Source organism: Sminthopsis crassicaudata, chromosome 1 (assembly GCF_048593235.1).
Source record: "Sminthopsis crassicaudata isolate SCR6 chromosome 1, ASM4859323v1, whole genome shotgun sequence".
NCBI classification, from domain to species: Eukaryota; Metazoa; Chordata; class Mammalia; order Dasyuromorphia; family Dasyuridae; genus Sminthopsis; species Sminthopsis crassicaudata.
This window is the reverse complement of record NC_133617.1, coordinates 367728653-367749623: the sequence shown is the minus strand read 5'-3', so window position 1 is coordinate 367749623 and position 20971 is coordinate 367728653. Positions and strand designations below refer to the sequence as shown.

At 38.7% G+C, this 20971-nt stretch overlaps 1 protein-coding gene and 1 long non-coding RNA gene across 6 annotated transcripts in view; one reads left to right on the top strand and one right to left on the bottom strand.

Moving 5' to 3' along the window:
- The window catches only part of ARK2C (arkadia (RNF111) C-terminal like ring finger ubiquitin ligase 2C), a 155620-nt gene that overhangs the window by 69048 nt on the left and 65601 nt on the right, over window positions 1-20971 (bottom strand). The window contains exons 1-2 of one of the 5 annotated variants that reach the window (XM_074279294.1): window positions 9606-14771; window positions 7804-7996 (exon numbers count right to left, since the gene is read on the bottom strand). The exons of 2 other annotated variants lie outside the window; for them this stretch is intronic. In XM_074279294.1, the coding sequence (XP_074135395.1) occupies window positions 7804-7855 (52 nt within the window). In that variant the 5' untranslated portion in view covers window positions 7856-7996; window positions 9606-14771. Of the gene's footprint in view, window positions 1-7803; window positions 9527-9605; window positions 14772-20971 lie in introns of those variants that run through there. 2 more of the 5 variants (XM_074279296.1, XM_074279295.1) reach the window with 2 other exon arrangements.
- Window positions 14977-19351, top strand: LOC141549623 (uncharacterized). Its single transcript, XR_012484402.1, has 3 exons — window positions 14977-15263; window positions 17862-17976; window positions 18238-19351. It is a non-coding gene; the product is annotated as an uncharacterized LOC141549623 (long non-coding RNA).

Genomic DNA, 20971 nt, shown 5'->3' with positions numbered 1-20971 from the left:
GAATGTAGCTCTTAAAGAGAATGAAATATCTTATTTTTCTAAGTATTTCTTACTACCACCAATATACTATTCCTTCTTCTCCACAGAACTCACCTAGCACAGTGCTTTTATCTAACAGGTGTTTGCAGGTATGTTTAGAGTTATAGAACCCTCTTTTACATGGCATTCCTTCAAATACTTGACAATTGCCATTCTCTCCTTCCTAAATCCACTCTTCCCCAGGATGGATATCTCCAGGTTCTTTATATGACATGATTTCAAGTCCCTCTGCCACCCTAAGCATGTTGCTCAGAACTCATTCCAGTTGGTCAATGTCCATCCTACAATGTGCCCTCTCCCAAAACTAAACACAACACTCAGACCATTGGCCAGATGTGGCCTGTGTAGACACAGTACCATGGGATTATCATTTGTCTCATTCAGGACAGATGCCACCTTAATGCAATCAAAAATCACATTAGGCTTTTCTTTTGGTTGGGTGGGGAGAATTGCTGTGTCACACTAAAATTACTACAATATGAATTTTTCATATGAATAGTTATCCAATCAAGTTTCCTTCATTCTATCTCTGAGCAATTGACTTTTGGAACCCAAATGTATGACTTTACATTTATTCCTATTTAATTTCATCTTTTACAAATTGGCTTCTTGTGTGTGTTCTGATTTCTGACTTCTCTGAATTTGCATTTTGAGTTGGAGATGGAGCAAAAGTTCAGGAAGTAAAGGGTACAGTACAAACTACAAGGGTACAGTGCCAAAATGGAGCAGTGCTATGACTAGTCAGGAAGGAGAGAGGTTAGTGTGGGTTTATGGATTGATTAGGGAAGATTTCATGGAGAAGATAGAATGTTCAATGGAAGGGTTCCCTTGAAGGATAGCTAAGATTTAGACTGATGAAGAGGAAAAAGGAAAGGATGATGAGATGAAAGAATAATAACATGAACAATAGAAAAGGGGCAGAAAAGAACATGACAACTCCAGGGAGCATAGAAAAGAGGAAACTTGCTTTAGTAGAAGATTCATCCTGAGGAATAAACAGGAAATATTTAGATATCTATGATGAAGAGATAAATAATCAAAGCCTTTCAAGTATTTCAAAAGTCATCGAATCATAGAATTTTGGATCTGAAAGGGAACTCCATGATCATCTGCCCAATCTCCTGGTTAATAAAGGAAGAAACTGAGGTCTACATATGAGTCCTCCAAAACCATCCACTATGAGTCAGTGCTAGAAACAAACTGGAATCTAGGTCTCCCCCCCAAAAAAAAAAGAGGAGATTGACCCATTTTTTTAAAAAATCCACTTATCCACAAGACCAATAAAGGGATTATAGCATATTTGGGATATTACTCAAAGGTCTCCTACAAATTCACTGTGTGATTCCAAGTAAGTCACTTTTCAACTCTAAACTTTATTTCCTTCATAGGTAAAATGAAAAGTAAGACTAGATAATCTTTAAGATCATTAGCAATTCTAAAAGTCTATGCAGTTATGAACCTAGAGATGCTGATCTAATTCATCAAAAATCAGAAACCCATGAAGATTTGAATTCTAGCTCCATAGAAAATAGAGACAAATCTGCCAAAGCTACAATGACATACTCCCAGGCTACTAGTGAAGTAAATGACCCATCTCCAGTTTTTTTTATTAACATACTGTACTCCTAGCCAATCAGAAAAAAGACCATTGGTTCTGGCTGCCTTGTTGCCTTGGCAACACTGAGACTTGAGTGAGGGAGGAATGGAGACCAAGGGGGGGAAGGGGAAGAGCCTTGGCAAAAGAACTTAGTAGTCTATGACTTTAAATTGTCCACCTCACAGTTAGTTTTATCCTTAGATGGAATAGGCATTTACACACACACACACACACACACACACACACACACACACACACACACACACACACAATGTGATATGAAGAGCTAGAAAGGTTCACCAGTTTTCCCACTAATATCCCCCTTAAAAAAAGAACCTCCTCCACTGTTCCCATTACAATGCTTTAGATTCCTAATGGTAACCAACCCCTTGGATCATTTTTGAGCATCCATAGTGTATAGAAAACTGTGCTAGAGGACAAGGAAGATAATAGGACTCACTAAATATTCATCGTTAAGATATTTTGTTTCTTGACAACCCTTATTAAGAGGCAAATGTGACTTAGTAACTGTTGGTACTCAGTATCTGCAGAGAACAGGGCTCGGAGGGGAATGCATAGGACCTGAGAATGGGTGTGTTGTAATTGCGGTGAAACCTATAGGAAGAGGTAGAGCCCCAAGTGCCATATTCCAGTGGAGAGGCTTAGGTGGTCAAGAAACCACCAGGAAAATATCGTATATCTTAGAAGAAAACAGGGAAGTCCCCAAGACAAACTTAGAGGATCTTCAATTTTGCAGAGGCCCGACTCAACCCAATCAAATCTCTTTATCTCTCCTGCCCCCATTTCCTTATCTGCCAAAAGAACAAGGGAAAGCTCTACTTAGTTCAGGTCTCAAGAAGTAGAAGATGAAATCTGGAAAATGATGCTTGATTTACATGTTCCAGGGATTAGGAGATTCATCAGCCTTAAACTATTAGGCTTTCAACAAATGACTTCAGCTCAATGGGCTTCAGTTTCTCTATCTGTAAAACAGAGAATTAGATTAGATAGTTTCCAGGGTTCTGACTTATCCTGAAATCCAAACTGTGTGACCTTCCCCTTTCTGGGCCACAGTATGTTCATCTGTAAAATGAGGGGGTTGGGTTAATTGATCTCTAAGCTGCCATTCAGTTCTAATATCCTATGATTCTCGTTTATCTTTTGCTAAGGCTTTGAATGTTGGCAGGGGGTGTTAATTTTGGAGGGTACTGAGGTGGGAAGGATATATGGTCATCTGTATCCATGACAGGCACTTGAAAATCAAACATAAAACCCCATCTGAAACACCCAAGGCAGCCAGAGAAACAGTTTAATGATACATCATCTCCATTGCCCAGAGCTGCCAGAAATAGATGAGCTTTTTTTTGTATGAGATGAACTATAATTTACCCCAGCCATTTCCTGATTCCTGTCCTTCTCTCCCAGAGTTCTCACTTCAGAAAACACATTGGTTGCAAGAATAGCTCAAGTTCTTGACCCATTACTAAGATAGGGGATTCACACTGAGGTAGCCCAGGTAACCTTAAAGGTCTCTTCTAACCCTGAGGTTCAATGAATCTGGAAGATACCATTCCTTGAGAATGGAGCCCCTGAATCATCCTCAGGGTTCCCTGACTCCTAGAATTCTATCTCTGATAAGACACCAAGGGAATAATTGTGGAAGGGCAAGCCCAAGGTTGACCTTTCAGTATCACTTATTTCCCTTGGCAGTATGGTATAACATTAAGAACACTGCACTAGGAGGCAGGAGACTCGTCCTTGTTCTGCTGAGATTTGACTTTAGGGAAGCTACTTTCTCTCTTTAAGGCCACATTTTCCTCACTTATAATGAGGAAAATGTTTTGTGCTGTCAAAGTGTTAAAGCACTACACAACCGTTAGTCATGAATTATTCTGTATACTATGAAACTAGCTCACAGTAGATTAAAAACAGAAAGTTAAAGGGAAGGGCAGCCAGAGGCTCTGTTAACTTGTGTGATAGCCCAAACTCAAATTGAAGTCTCCCCAGTCCAAATCTAGGATTCTTTTCACTGGGATCCAGGATCTCTAGGATCACTTTTTCAAAAAGCTTTTTGGGGATGCCGCCAGCCTTAGATGAGCATGCTTTTATTAGAAGTACTTGTGAATTGAAAAAAAAAAAATCAATAAACTCTGAATGAGTTGAGGGCTTTTCCCCAATAAATAAAACTACATGCATTTTGGAACATGAACTTTGTGACATTTTTTTTCTTTGACTCAGGGACCTTTAAAAATAACTTATTTCTAACTTCCAAACCATTTGCTGGATGGTTGGGTTTACCAGTGAATTCCAAATAAGTGTACATAATTTTAGACTAATTACTATCTCTCAAAATTCTCTAAATGTACTCCTATCAGGGAAAAGAAAGTTTTCTATGAATTGTCCCAACACTATGCTAGTGTTAACATACACTATGGGTTAATTGACCACATTCCTGTTTCCCCTTTCAAGGATTACAGAAAAAAAGAAGGGACCATAAAGATAAACTAATGTAAATCTCTCCTAAAATTTTAAAGTAGGATCACAGACTATTAGATGCAGAAGGGACCTTGAAGATTAAATTGTCCTTCTTCCTGTCTTCATTGTATAATGAGTAAAATGAGACCTGAGAAATTAAATGATCTGACCAATTTCATAATCAAGTAAAGTTGGAAGCAAAACCCAGTTTTTTGCAGGCCATCTCTTTCTCCTCACTTTCTGCTTCCCTGAGTATGTGAAATACTTCCCAAAGACTTAACTTGCCCTTTTTTCTTGCTTTTCTCCCTTAAATTTCTCCCTTATGACCTGGTCTTCTTTTCTAATATTCCCCAGTCCCACTTTACTTGTTCTTAAGAAAAGTTCTGATTTAAAATATAGGACAATATAGTTGATGGATTATGAGAGATGGACTTAGGGAACCTGAATTCAAATCCAGACTGTTTTTTTTAATCCCTTGGGAGAACTTATACTAGTCACTTTATTCCTCTGGGACTTAAATTTCTCATCCATAAAATGTTAAGGCAGGGTAAGTGATCTGTAAGGTTATTTCCAACTCAATGTGTTTTACAAGATTTTTAGTTATCTGTACGTAGCTCCTGTCCTAGGAGAACATTTCATTTAAACCGAAGTTGAGAAGTTATTTGGTAAAAATGAACCTTCTCTGAAATTATACCCACTAGCTAGAATACAGCTTCACCCACACAGAAGGCTTCACCAACAATCCGACTTTAAGGGACTGCAGGTGCAAAGACTATAATAACACAAACAGGTACTGGCACATAAGTAACATTTATCAACAAGCATTTGCTTGTTGATTGATCCCTCATGTCTAAGGGCAAAAAAAATCTACTGCTGCAGCCTCTCCCTCCCTCCCACAAGCCAGTCTGTTTCCTTGGCAGTGGTGATTTGCTGTCACTTTGAGAAATGTCCACATAGTAGGCATTTAGTAAACATTTATTTGGACTCCACAGCTTTAGAGGAAGCCCTAACTCTCTTTTAAGAGATGGTCAGTAGACTTTCAGTGAGAAATTCCTGAGTGTTAACATTTCCAGGAATGCTCTCTCTGAGTTCTGGAATCCGGGCTTGCTAGAATGAAGCTGTCTTGGGGATGTCACCAACCTTAGTCATGCCCTGGAATAATACCCAGCTGAGAGCTTCAGAATGGGCTCTAATTTGAATTGAGGTAGGGATGGGGAAGGCAGCAAAGGGAAAGGAGGAAGAGCAGAGAAGGCCAATGTGACAGTAAAAACATCGGAGTGAGAGGACTCAGGGAAAGAAACAGAGACTGATTACTTTCAGGTTTCTAAATGGAGGCTGTTGATGGGGCCAGGAATGGGGGAGCTTAGCTATATATCTCAGAGAATCTCATAAGTGCCGTAATCAAAGAGCAAAGAATCATTTATATAAGTAATTAGCAGGTTCATAATGTGAAAGCAAATGCTGCTGAAGTGGCATTTAAGAAGAATAGTGGCCTTAACTAGGAAGCAAGGTACACGTCGCCCATCTTTATGGCAAGCAGGAACAGCTGAAGTTTACAAAGCACTACACATACATTATCTGAAGGGATCCTCCCAGCGAGCCGCCAACACAGCTAGCACTGTCTACAGTGGATCAGGGAAGGAAACAAAGCTCAGACAAAACCCACCACTGAGCTGGGAGAGACTTAAGGGGTCATCTAGCCAAACTGCCTTTTTTTACAGATGACAAAGGGAGGTGTGGAGGGGAATTGCCTTATCCAAGGGCACCAAGGTAAGAAAGAACACATTGGAGTGGGGTGTTCTAACTCATGTCTGGTTTCAGACACTTAATACTTCTTAGTTGTGTGACCCTGGGCAAGTCACTTAACCCCAGCCTGGTTGGGGGGGGGGAGTTTTGAATTCTAGATTCTATTCCTCCCTCTGCTATCTGACATAGGTTATACATATGTAATCATCCAAAATATCTCCATATCATTTTTTTTTCCTGAGGCAAGTGGGGGTAAGTGACTCTAGAGGAGAGGGGGTCATACAGCTAGAAAAGTGTTAAGTGTCTGAGGTCATATTTGAACTCAGGTCCTCCTGATTTCAGAGTTGGTGCTCTAACCACTGCACCATCTAGCTGCCACTTAATTTTTAAAAGCATTATTTGCAATGAACACATTTGTACTAAATTGCTTCAGTCTCCTCACCTGTAAAATAAAAGGATTATATAAATTCTAAGGTTTTTCTGCATCTAATATTCTTTTTTTTTAATGATAGCTTTTTATTTTCAAAATACATGCAAAGATAGTTTTAAATATTCACCCTTGCAAAACTCCCTTCCCCTAGACACCAAGTAATTCAATATAAGTTAAATGTATAATTCTTCCAAATATTTCCACATTTATCACTGCATCTAACATTCTAGGGATCTATGATGTTGAAATTCTCATATAACAAGCTTGATGAGGAATTATTATACATTAAGTTTGAGAGAGGAACCTTGGAGCTCTTACTCTTTGTTTTCTGATGAGGAAATGAAGTCCCACAAAAGTGAAATATCTAGTCCAAGGTCATACTGACAAAAAATGGTGAGACCAAGAGTTGAATCTAGCTTTCTTGGCTGAAAATCTGGCACTTTCCCTACTACACCATGTGGGTAAATTCTCCTTTACAAAGAGTTTGCTTTATTGCTAATGGAAAATGAGGCATTTTAGTGCAGGACAGATACTACCACAGAAAGCAAACACTGCTCCCATATGTTGACTTGACAATAGCAAAATGTTTTAAGTTGTTAGTTTACATCCCCCCCCTTAAGCCCTCAAATTTTTGAGAGTTAGAAAGCATCTGAATAAAGCAAGGAAAATATCCTAAAAGGAGTCCTATCTTATTACAGCCCTGGAAATTCTCACTTAGCTCCAATTATATGAGGGAAGAAACATAAATAAAGGGTAAATGGGAGGAATCTTCTGGCCTGGAATTTTACACTTACTAAGATTACTAAATTTCTTCAAAAAATAACTGGTGGAAAAGGGAGAGAAGATAGAATTGATATAGAAGTACTATCAGGTTGTGTGATCTTAGAGGAATAAACAAGGCTAGGAGACAAGATATCTTGCTTCTAATTCTGATCCTTAATTAACTGTGTGATTTTAGGCAAATTACTTGGCTCTCTGGGCTTTAGTTTCTTCTGCTGTATAATATAGATAAAATGACTACTTTGTTCATCTCACAAGAGGATTGGGAGGATGTAGGTACCTAAAAGTTGAAATACTTTGAAAATGTCATAATAGCTACCCAAAAGTAAAATTTTTTGTATAGAGTTGAGGGACTAGTTGCAGAAGTAAAACGTCAAGAACTAAACTGGGTTTGTGACTGGATTATGGCTCCAAATCAAGGGATTCTTAACCTGAGAATCATGGCCCCACAAGGGATAAATCCTTGGGATTTGTCAATGTGGATACCAAAAAAGTCTTAATTTTCATTACTTTTTCACTGAAATTTAGCATTCTCTTCAATTATTTTTGTCATTTGTTCAGAGAAGGTGTCTATGGGCTTCACTAGCCTGCCAAAGGGATGCGTGGCACAAACTAGGTTAAGGATTACCACTCTAAAAAGTCAGAGTGAGGAAGATTACAAATTTAATATATACAGCGTACCGAGATGCAAACATACAAGGCTTTATTTTGCATTAAAATGTCCAAATTCCTTTACCTGGTGTTCCAAGGTCTTGTAACTCACTTTCCCATGCTTTTCTGAAGTCCATTGATTGATACTCATGTTCCTTGCTTTAGTGAGACTGGCTCTCTACCTGGAGCTTTCTATCCTCTGCCTTCCTTTCCACCACCATTCCTCTTGCCTATAATGCCATTCTTCATCAAAATCCTACTTATCCTTCAAGGTCACACTGTGGGAGATAGCAGGGAATGATAGTGAGAAAACTGTAAATTTTCTACAGAGTCATACTTAATTACATCTGTTTAGCAATAGCTCCTAAAAGCTTAGGTACATTGTAGGCACTTATGAAATGCTTAATTGATTGAATTTTGGACAGGGGATCCAAGATTCTTGGGTTCCAAGTCTCATCTCTGCTACTTTCTTGCCCTGTTACATCAGTTAACTCACTCCAAATCTTTGACTTCCAAGAAATTCATCTGAATGAATCAAAGTAGATTATCTGTAAAGTCTTCCCTAATTGTAGCAACCTAAGAATTCTCTGGAATTCAGCCTAAATTTCACCTCCTCCATGAAGTCTTCCCTCAACTACTTAACTTCCCTAACTGCCAATATTTTTTATCAGACACAGACTTATCTCATGAATTATTATTACAGTATGTGTAACATGCATTCCTTTGAATCTGGAAATTTGAGCCTAACATATCACTACCACCGTGATACTTAACAATGTACTGAACCCCACAGTAGGTGTTCCCAGCTGAGGGAACACCTTCTTCCCTTGAAGGTTGGCACCCTCTTAGTACAGTCTTAGTATGTCACTTAGTGCTGAGGGAAGTTATATGAATTGCCCAGAATCATTCAGTCAGAATGTGTCAAAGGTAGGAGGTCTAATGCAAGTCCTCCTACTCTGAAACCAAAGTCCCTGCTCACACTGTACTGCCTCTCAATAAACACTACTCAATAAATACTGAATTTTTAGAATGAAAACAAAAGGGAAAATGAGAAGGAAAAGTATGTTCTTTCTCAGGCAGTAGTCTCTTCCATAAAGCTGCCCTGTGATAGATGTTCTCAGAAGGCTGACGAGAATGGAAAATATTTCATGGGCTTGCAGAAGACAGACTGACTCCATATGAAAGTAAACCAAGCCCCCAAACTTGGAAAGAGAATTCTCCATCTGGGAGTGTATAATACTCTGGCTTTTATAGCAGGATTATGGCCTGGAAAATGCCTTCACCCACACTGATGCTTTCTAGAGCTCTTCAGATCACAGCTGCTGCCCAGGGCAGGGGGTTGACGCCCCTACAGGGTATAATTTCAGGGGCTCTGGGAAGATCTCTCTACCCTTCCCCAAAATATCATCCCTTCACAGCTGGCTGATTCCTGAAATTCCATAGCTGGATTTTACAGTGTTAATGAAATCAAGTCTGGATCAGTTGGAGAAAATGAAAATGCAGAAAGGAATACCACTTTAAACCAAAAGTCCACAGTCTGCAGCTATGTGTCCTAAGTGGCATTCAACCCCCTTTTTCATTAGCATTTCTACCCTATTTCTATTTGTACTCTCTCCCCACCCCAGCCTCTTTTAGAGTTATGTCCCATTGCATTATCAAAAGTGACAAGATTCTATGCGAAAATCACAATCATAGATTCATACAACTAGAAAGAGTCCTTGAATATCTTCCAATTCAAAGCTTCCACTTTACTAGTGAGGAAACAGATCTAGAATCTATGATCAGTTTGTGAACTCCCCACACACACACCCCTATCTCACCCCTCAAATCATACCCCTCCTCTTCTGTATGTACGTTGGCTAATAATTTCAGTGTTTGAGGACCTACCTTTATGCCGTACTACTCTTTCTTTGCAGAAGATAGTAACTCGCATATCTGTTGAAGTCCTTTCCAAATTCCCACAAATTATGGGTAATACTGGTTCTGCTTCCTAAAGAAAAACCTACACAAATTATCAGATATCCTTTCTTCCACTCTCAGTTGGACAAGATTTTCTCTTCCAGAATCTTTTTAGTTTGTACCTCACCTATATCAGTCTGATTTGCAAATTTGTTATTGGTGTCTCCCTTACTAAGCACTTTTGAAATCAATAATCACATCTCATTTCCCTTTACCCTTAGCACTTGAGGCACTAAGTCAATTTTAGCAAATGCTTGTCAAATTATCGATACCTGCTGTAAGTTGTTATCAGCTACTGACACATCAGTGTGAATGAGTTTCAGTTGTTTCTCTGAGAGTTGGTTTTGATTGGGAGGAGAAAGAAAAGGATTCTCATTCCCAAGTGAAAACAGCAGAGTGTAGGGAATCATCAAGAAAGAGAGAAAAAGAAGAGCTGGGGAAAGAGAGGCTGAGGTACCTGAGGACAAACACTGCCAACTTCACAGTTTCCAACCCTGCTTCTGTTGCCTTGACAAAATTGCTCCAAAAAAGGAACAAAGTATAGCCAAGACCTCAAATGGCTTTATGCATAGATCTATGAAATCACAGACTAGACTCTTCAAGGAAGACAGAAAAAGGACCCCAGGCATGTCCTGATGCCCTTGCAAAGTTACACTGAAGACTTTTCATTATAGTATTGAAATATTGGGGGTGGGCAGCTAGATAGCAGCACAATGGATAGTCCAGATAGACTCAAGTTCAAATACATCTTCGGACACTGCACACTTCCTAGCCTGAGCTAAACCTCAATTATCTTACCAAATAAATAAATAAATAAGAAATTGGATCTGCTTCATCCTGGATGGCTCTAGAGGCCTCAAGGGCACATAGAACCCTTTTTGTTCTCCTCTTGAATAACTAGAAAAGATCTAGAACTCACAGAATCATCAGATTCAAAACTGGAAAGGGCATTAGAGATAAACTAGTCCAACTCTTTCATCTAATAGCAGGAGGACTCCTAAATCCAGAATCCAAGGTCATACAGCCAGAGTGTCATCCTTATAATGTAGAGACCCTTCCATTAAGGGCTTATTTACAACCTTCTCATTTCATAGAGAACTTTTTTTCCCCTTTGTCACACTGTTTGGTTAAAAAGTTCTCAAGTCTCAGACTTCTCACAGCTCTAGAGATTTAGCTTATTGCTTATTAGCAAAAAAGAAAAATCACTCCCAAAGAGGAAGATAAAAATAAATAAATAACTTTGAGACAGGTTGGCCCCAAATGCAGGGGAGAAGGTTGAGGGAAGAATGGGAAGAGGAGACAATGAAAGGGAGACAACATGGCACTCAACACTCATGCTGGAACAGAGCCTGAGAAAATTCATGCTCTAGGGGAAAAAAATTCTCAAAGGGCTTCACTTTTTGTTTTTGTTTTTCTTGCAATGCATTTTAAATTGTAGGTTTTTTTCCTTCTACCACTGCTGACACCCTATTTCTATCTCCAACAATAACAAAGAAGTGGTTGTAACCAAGAATATGCAGCCCATGGCAAAATTGATGTAATGCCATAAGCCCTGGATTTGATATGAACCGGCATCAGTTCAAATCCTCCCTTGGCCTCCTAGCTTTGTGGCTTAAGACAAATCACTATCAATCTCTGAGCCTCAGTTTCCTTCTCTGTAAAATGTGGAGTTGGGCTAGGCAACTTCTAAAGCCCGTGATCCTTAATAGCGATGACTCTTCTTCAGCATCTGGTGTTTTCCGGACCCCTCTTCCAGCCCCTGGTCAAATTCTGCTCTTGGGATTGAATTAGTATTTATGCTTCAGCTGAGTTCCCCTAAAGTGAGGGGGTGAGGTGAGGTTTGTTTTAGATGTCTTACATCTGCTGCCTGAAGTGGTATGCTATTCAACATTTAAAGGAATCTCAGGCATCAGTGAGCCAGTAGCTGATGCATTGGGGGAGGGAGATAGATAGGAAGTCTTCTTCAAAGACTGAGGAATATAAAGGGTTGATTGGTAAAGCAACAGTCCAGGTGCCCTGTAGCCTAGGCTATGTTGGTCTCAATTGAAGGGATAAGAAACTAAAGAAAGTTCCAGGATGGGAAGCTGGAAGTCACAGTATAGGGGAAGTTAATAGTATTTTCAAAGATTTAAGGTTCTACCAAATACTTCCTTTATGAATATTATCTGTTTCAAATAAACCTTCCAAAATGGCCAGGAGAAGCCCTTTACCCTAGGGTTAAATATTTATGGAACTCTGGGATCCTCAAAATGCAGAAGACAATGGAAATGTACACGAGGAAGAAAATAAAAGTCAGAGGAATTCTTATCTACTATATCCTCTGTCTTTTTAGGAAGGATGGAAGGAAACAGGCATTTTAAATTATTATATAACATTGATATAATACCTACTCTGTTCCAGGCACTGTGCTAAGCACTTTATAATCATTTATTTCATTTGGTCTTGATTCTTATTTGATCTTCATAGCAAACCTGGAAGCTAAGTGCCATTCTTATGCCCATCTTCCAGATGGGGAAAATGGAGCAGATAAAGGTAATGGCTTGCCCAGAGTGATACAGCTAATAAGTATTTGAGGCTGGATTTGAACTTTGGTTTTCCTGACTCCAGGCCTAGTTCTCTGCCCAATATACCACTTAAATGCATATATTTCCAGTATAGAAAAGCCTAATTTTCTGAAATTTTCCTTGGGGGACTCAACAAACTTTTTATTCCCTTGATTTTCAAAGTTCAATTTTCAGAGGACCATTTTGTATTTTTTCTGTAGCCTCGACATTTTGACTCTGGGAGATCAACGAGGCTATAGGAGTGGGATCATAGGATTGGAAATGGAAAGGATCTCAGAAATCATTTCATGAAGAGTCTGCCATTTTGCAAAGGAGAAAAAGATTGAGATGGCAAAGTGAGTTGTACAGGGTAGAGAGGAGGCAAATGGTAGAGCTGGTTTCAAAGCCTGGCTCTCTGATCACACCTTACACTGGAGCAGGAAGAATAGAAGAGTGGCTAATGATAATTAATCACATTTGCATATTGCAGTGGAATTTACAAATCACATTTCTCTTGGACTTGGCTCTTTTCAACAAGGAGGTGATTCAAGGGAATTTCAATAGACTTGGAATGGAAAGTGCCATCCGCATCCAGAGAATATGAATTATGGAGACTGAATGTGGATCAAAGCATAGTATTTTCACCTTTTTTGTTGTTGTTTTGTTTGCTTGGTTTTTTTTTACTTTCTCAAGTTTTTATCTTTCCCTTTTGATCTGATTCTTCTTGTGCAACATGACAAATATAGAAAGAGTTTAGAAGAACAACACACTAGTTTAAACCTATATTGAATTGCTTGCTGCCTTGGGGGGGAGGGGGAGAAAAATTTGGAACACAAGTTTTTGCAAAGGTGAATATTGAAAACTCTGCATGTATTTGGAAAAAAATACTATTAAAATGTGAAAAAATAACAACAATAAAAACCATTTTTAAAATTAGCTCACAGCAACTCTATGAAGATTGCAAATGTTATTGTCCCTTTTTCAAAGATGAGGAAGCAGAGGGAGAGGGATAAAGTACAAATGCTCATGGTCACACAGTTAAAGGTCAGAACTAGGAGTACTGACCACAAATCCAGAGCCATTCAATCTTGGCTTTGGTGATTGGCCTAACCAAAAAAGATTCATTTCCCAAGAAGATATAGAAAGAATGAGAGGGGAATAGTAGCTGGAGAATTGAAATCAGAAAGACATCTTTCCTCAGACACATAATATTTGTGTAGTCACTTTAAACCTTAAAACCTCATTTTTCTCATGCATAAAATGGGGATAATAGCACCTACCTGAGAGGGTTATTATGAGGATCCTAATACTATTTGCCAAACCTTAAAGAGTGATATAAATTCCAGTTATTAAAAAGTCAGGGAGGAAACTAGGCTAATAGATCTATATTATAATTATCATTCCACCATTAGTTTGCTATCTGATCATGGACAAGTTAATTATTTCCCTCCCCTCTCTCCATAAATACATACATACATACAAGTATACATTTTGTTGTTAGTCCATTTCCTCTCTCTCTTTTTTCCCCCTGAGGCAATTGGGGTTAAGTGACTTGCCCGGGGTCACACAACTAGGAAGTATTAAATGTCTAAGACCAGATTTGAACCCAGGTCCTCCTGACTTCAGGACTGGTGCTCTATCCACTATACCGCATAGCTGCCCCTATTCTTAATTCTCAAATAGAACCATGTGATGCCATGACCTTGCAAATAAATTGGACTTAAGTGAGAGAGGGCTGTGCAAAGTCACCTGCCTCATTTTCCCCTCTAGAGCTACTTGGATCCAGGATGACTGGAAGAGGGCCTGGATACAATGGGAGACCTTGGGTTTTTTTAAGTTGAGGTCTTCAACAGGTCTCAGTTTCACTCAAGCCACATCCATTCAATGATTAAAGCTAGGTAGCAATTGAGACAAAGAATTTCCTCTTTCACCTAGTCCAAAATAAATAAAAAATAAATAAGTAGATATGGGAGGGAAAATATGTGTTCATATATGTTTATATGTATATTTATAATATGTGTGTAAATATATACACATATGTTGATAATTATTTCAATGAAATTCATTTTCTTTGTAGTTTAATGTATTTTATTGCATATATTTTAAAACAAAGTCCATAGACTTCACCATACTGCCAAAAAAAGAACTTCTGATTTAAATTAACTACCTCAATTTTACAGATGTGGAAACCAAATCCCCAAGAGGTCACATGAATTGCCACATGAGGACAATAATTATTGCTCTACCTCTCTCACAGATGGATGAAATGGTAAAGAATTTGGAAGAGCTGAAAGTTAGATATGCTGTTACTAAAGAAATATACTAAGCCCAGGAACCTGTGCTCCCAGACTAACCAGAAGCTGTTCATTCATAGAGTACTCTGAGTCACAACCAGAAGGCCACACATAGTTGACCCAGCATGGTACACTGGGCAGAAGCCCTAGGGATTTCATGTTGCACACAGTCCATTCGTCAGGAGAAGGCCCTGGGGCTGAAACAATTCCAGCCTGCCATGGGCTGGCAAGCTGAAATACAGGGCAGTCTTTCTGGCCTTCGGGGAGGGTTGGAGAGGTCACCATTTCTCTTCAGAAGGAAGCCTGACACTCAAAAGATCGGGCAGATCAAAGATCACAACTCTTCGTGTTTGAAATGCTCTTAACCTCTGAAAAACACAGGCGGAACATACATCCACATATGCACTCGCCAGTTGGTCGCCTAGCAGGGATTTTGGAATAACAAAAACAGCCAAGCTCTAGGGAGGTAATTGCTCATATCTTTCCCTGCCACAGTTTCCCAGTTCCATTAGGGGTGTCAAAGTCGGTGTCACTTTGAAGCTTGGAGCTGACAGAGCTCATGGTGAGCACCTCACCTCTGGCTTGGGAAGCAGACATGGCAGCTGCCGAGAGAAACCCTGGAATTTCCTACCCAGTGCAGGAGTGGCCCGATAACCTGGAGGCTGAGGAAATAGAATATCTTACCAGGGAAATCTGAAGGACCCTGGAAAATGGACCCTTAGTGCTTCACATGCTTGCCACAGTGTATAGTAAGTGTTCTTAAATCAATTCCTACTTTTATTATTTTGATAACTATTTCAAAGCAATTGGTTTTCTATCCAATGCTTACTTTTTTTTATTTTTAATACATTGATATAACTTCTTTGCCAATATTTTATTCAATATTTAATGTCAATATTTATTACGGGTTTTGGCCTATGGTATACTGTCTTTTTGCATTTATCTTTTCTTTTTTCTTTTTTTTTTATTGATAATCATTAAACATTTACACATAGAAAACAAAATAAACATGTGCATAGAAGTGTGCCCATAAACCTAGGTCATGAGTAAATGCTTCTAGAAACTCATCATATCTTATTCTTTAAAAAGTTGTTTTGGGAAGGGTCCCTAGGCTTCACCTGCTACCAAAAAAAAAAAAATGTTAAGAACCTCTGTCTTTGAAAGTTTTCTCCTCTGTGGAAATCCCTTTGAGAATACAAATAGTTCTGAAAGAGGTCTGGCCTTCTTATCAGCTGACACCTAAAGTGGAATACAGCTAGCCCAGGCCCTGGGGAAATGAGATACAAAAATTGGCCCTGAGGGAGGTGAGGGACCAGGTCAGGAGATTGCCAAAATGGAAATAAAGAATTTACTATTTGGGGAAGGCAATCGGGCTATTGTGGGGCCAGCTGGAGACACCTGCTAGTGTTTTATTTTTTTTTAAAGACTAAAAAAGGAAACCCAGCAAAGGAATGCGGGAGCAATTAGGGAAAGAAGGCACCCTTTGGCCAGAGTTTTCTGTTCAGCGCTTTCCCTTGAAGCATTCTGTTCCCAGTGAGTAACCCCAATTTCAGTGGAATGATGACAATAATCTGGTCCCTCAAAGTCAGATTAGCTTATTCAGTATGGGCTAAGATATATTGCTAAAGGACTAACCAAGTTCAGTAGGTACACCCTGAGAAGCCCTAAAACACATAAATTGTGTGATGCTAAGTAAGTTACTTAATGTCTTAGCACTAAGCTTATCTACCTCAATTTCCTCATCCCTATCTCTAAACTCAAAGATTCTAGTCCAGATTCTGACTTTCAGTCCAGGGTCTGTTCACCTTCATCACATCACTACAAATTGCTTTTCTGAGTTATCTAAGGCCCACATTTATATCCAGGAATTAGTCAAAGAATGTTTGTTTTAAGTCATTTCAAGGAAGGAAAGAAATGAGATATCCTAAAAGCGTTTGCTAAGCGATGGTCTTCTCTCATACTCTTTCCAGATTAAGTCTAATAGTTTTCTCAAGATTTGATTGAGGGAAAATGGTAAAGCTGGACAAAGTGGACAAAGCTACCCTGTCCTAAAACCAGGAGAGGGAGCTCTATCCTCAGAATGATTTTTTCCCCCAAGCTCATAACCTGGCCTCTGAGAATTGGATTAAATAAAATCCCTTTCTTTGTCTCTTCTTCCAAGACTGAAACTCATAGGATCTAGATCTAGAACCATAAGGAGCTTCAGAAACCATCAAGTCCACACTCTTTCTATTTTACAGCAGAAGAAAAGAAGACCCAGGGTTCTTAAGAGACTTAACTTGAACAGATATTAAGCACCAAAGGAAGGATTTAAATTCAGCTTCTACAACTCCAGTCAGTAGTTCCTAATCTCTTCAGAGAGTGCACCATCATCCAACAGTACAGCCCATTCATGGTCTTTACCGGACTCCATTCCTCCCCCACTTCTCCCACCTTGGGCACAGCTACTAAAGAGTATTTATAATATTGGAATCTCAGGAATAGATGAGACCTTAACTGGTCCAACTTCCACCTGGGACTGGGATACCTCCTATAACTCTGCCAGGTTGTTGAGAAGTGGAGGGAAAGGTAACTTGACTTGAAATGGGGTTATTTTCTTTCTTATCACATTCAAGTAGTTTCCTCACCTTAGAAAGTCATAACATATCAGGCTCCTCTGGTAGCTATGAGGAAGTGGACTCTTTACCCCACCCCCCAATCCATTCCAAGTAGTATCAAAGGGAGAGGAGAAATTTTGCCTTTGGCTCTGATGCCTTTGCTCTAACCTTTGATTTAACATTCAGACTCACCTCTAGTCTCTACTTCAATTTCCATCCCTTCAAACCTTTAGTTCTAATCTCCCTTTTTCTCTTTGTCTTCTCACTTGCCTCAGCCCTTGGCCTCCTTTTCCTATGGTCCTAGATTCCAGACTCTATCTCCAAGTGTCCTCAATGTGGGTAGTTTCAGCAAACTGGCAGATCAAATCTAATGGGGAGGTGGGAAGTCATGGTGATTGCAGCTAGGCAAAAATTAATTTGGTATGAAAGGAGTAATTATTTTGTATGTATTGTATATATAAAGTACCTAGCACAATGGCTGCCACATTATAGTAGGTACTTAATATTAGATTAACTGAGGAGCCTCCATGATTTTGAAAGCACCTCTAGGCACAATTTTTACACCGAACCCTTACCCAATCCAACAAACACATTCATCCACAACTACAAAACTATGAAGTCTTGGAAGTTTGATTTCAGAGGCCTTCTGCTTACCAAAAAAAAAAAAAAAAAAAAAAAAAAAAAAAAAAAGTCTTGCTCCTCTGCCATCACCACCAGCTTCAATGTTTCCTTTCCTCATCTTCCTTCTAGCTCCTTTCTCTGAGTTTATTCCCATTGACAAAGGAGGACAATATATGTTATTCTGGATCCTGAACCCAAGAGAGGAACTCTCTCTTCAAAGGCTTCCTGTACTTCATAAATGATGGTAAGGCAACCTGACCTCTTAACGCAGAACTCAATCCATTAGTACTTTTACTCTCGAAACTTCACAATGGGGAGAGCTAGACCAGACTACATTTTGAACCTTAGAATCATCAGATTATTAAAGAGGTTGGTGGGAAAACAATACCTATCCCAAAGAAATGAATGTCTGATGGGTAGATTTCAGGCTTCATTGGGAGAGGTAGCAAGGATTGGGTGGGCCTGTGGGCTCAGGACACGGCTCGATTCCCTGCTCATTTTCTAGTTGCAGGTGGACCAGCTGTTAAGGAGCGGAGGATATCAGCAATAAAAGAAATGGCATCATCAGTAGTGATACCACTGCTGCCAATTATTGGCCCAGATATCAGGAAAACCCCAGATATATAATGAAAGCAGTGTTGATGAGGATGGAAGACATCTCCTTGGAAAATCAAACCTACCTATGAAAATCAAAAATGGAACAAATTCCAGGATATAAGTTCTATCCATATGCACATGACTTCTGGTCTCTTATAAGGAGACTCACTTTATATGTAGAAAAAAATAGGCAGTTGCCTAAATGGTGAAACAAACATCAATCCCCTGCCCCAAAATATGTCATTTTCATCACTTATCACAGTTCTCAAAATGCTTTCCTTTAAATATTAAAAGGATTTTCAGTTATCTACTATCCCCTAATTTGCTATACATAGCTATAGAAGGGGGTCATATCTAAGTTCCTCTCAAATGAAACTTTAACCTGGTATTATTTGAGAACTGAGAGCAAGAATTCAATTTAAGCAACAATTATTAAGTGCTTACTGCATGTTAAGATATCTTTCTAGACTCCCAGGATATCCCCTCCAAAAGACAAAAAAAAAAAAAAAAAAAAAAACAAACAAACAAAAAAAAAAACCACTAGATTTTTGTATTCTCTCAAAGAGAATACTTTTAGGGAATACTTAGTACTAGTGGGTAGACTAGAGGGAAAAGGAGACAGAAGATTGCCAAAAAGAAGAATACAAAATCTGGCCACTTCCCAACTTTTCGAGAGAATAACTCTTTGTAAAATCTCAACCTTATCAAGTGAAAAGAGTAGTTACCTGAAATAGAGGAGTCCTAGATTCTAGGCCTGGCCTTTCATTTTCCTGTCTGTAACATGGGTATATTAATAACTTCTCTATCTACATTCAAGAGTCCTCTGAAGCAACCATTTTGTTAATTGTTTGTCATATTAATTGCCAGTTTTCTACTTTGATCCAGTAAACATTTATAAAACATTTTTATGTGCAAAGTTCTGTTACAATGATTAAACTCAACATGAGACCTAAGTCAGATCATCTGAAGGACATGTATAGTTGACTTTGAAAGGACAATAAATAAATAAAAAATTAAATAGATTTGCCACCATTTCTAAAATGATCTATTTTCATTGCTGATGACAGTAGAAACATCTCATTTGTACTCTGAAACTTCAATTCCTTATGTACTATATAAGTAAGTGGAAATGGGAGTCCAGAAGATGAAGTTAGAATAGAAGCTGGATCAGTTCAAGAATACCCAGAAGAAATTCATACTAGAAATGGCACAATTTTGAAAGCTTTGAAAGATTATTTCTTAAGATATATGAAAAAGGGAATAATACCAAATGCTTGGAGGAGGGGGGGAAATGAAAGACATTAAAGGATTAAGAAGATATCTGCAACAATAAACCCATATATCTTCTTTTCCATCTCTATAGAATGTTTATAAGAATGATTAAAAATGTTCTATATGTGTGGAAGGAAAGAAGGATATGAATTCCATCTTCATCCCCCTTCTCCACTCAGTTGTTATGGTCACAGGATTTAGTCACAAATAGGTTTAATATGGTAACAAGGTGTTAATCTATAAAAAATTTCAGCTACACCCATGAGCTATTTATAATATGTAAACACCTTTCTGGATAGATTTAAAGGGAGCAGACTCACTGGATGAGCAAAAATTGGGCATGCCTTTGCAATGGTTTAAATAATCAAGTCCCATATGAGTGAGTTACTTGAAGGAGACCCCTGCATGAGGGGAGGAAGGATGTCTTTCTCTTCTCTTCCTTATTGCATATTTTGCTTTGAAGCAGGACTACTTGACCTACAGGAGACACTGCATCCATGAAGGAGCAATGGCATTCATTGCAGAAAGACACAATTGCCGAGAGATAGTCCCTTGAGGGACAAATTAGCTTCCATGTACAAGATCTCTTGCTGCACAAAAGATAAATAACTATAGACTCCAAAATAGCTAGTTCTGGCCATCAAGAATTTATCAAGGGAGGAGCTAAGTAATCCACCCAGCATAGAAGTTATGTACAAGAGAGCTTTGTAAGGAAGGATTCTTTGAGAAGAGAAAGGATTTCTAACTCCTAAAGTACCAAAGTTGTGAGTTGCCTTATACATATGTTCCCTATGTTTGTTTTCATGATTGATACTGTGTTTGTGGGAGAGTGTGCCCCAGATTGCAGCTACTATTTTTCCCTCAATAGCATTTTATTTTTCCAAATACATGTTCCAAACACATTTTCAACACTCATTTTTGTAAGATTTTATGTTCCCAATTTTTTCTGCCTCCTTTCCTTACCTCTTCCTTCTCCCAATACAGCAAACAATCTGATATAAGTTATACATGTAAAATCATTTTAAACATATTTCCATATTTGTCATATTGTGCAAGAAAAGTCAGACCAAAAGAGGAAAAAACCATGAGAAAGAAAAAGCAAACAAAACCCCTCCCTCCAAATCTACATTCTTCATAGTTCTCTCTTTGGAGAGAACATTTTCCATCCCAAGTCTATTGGAATTGTCTTGGATCAACGTTGTTGAGAAGAGGTAAGTTTATCATAGCTGTTCATTATATAATCTTGCTCCTATGATGTATAATGTTTTCTAGATCTGTTCAATTCATTCAGTATTTATTCATGTTCATCAGTTCAGGCCTCTCTGAAATCATCCTGCTCATCATTTCTTATAGAACAATAATATTCTATT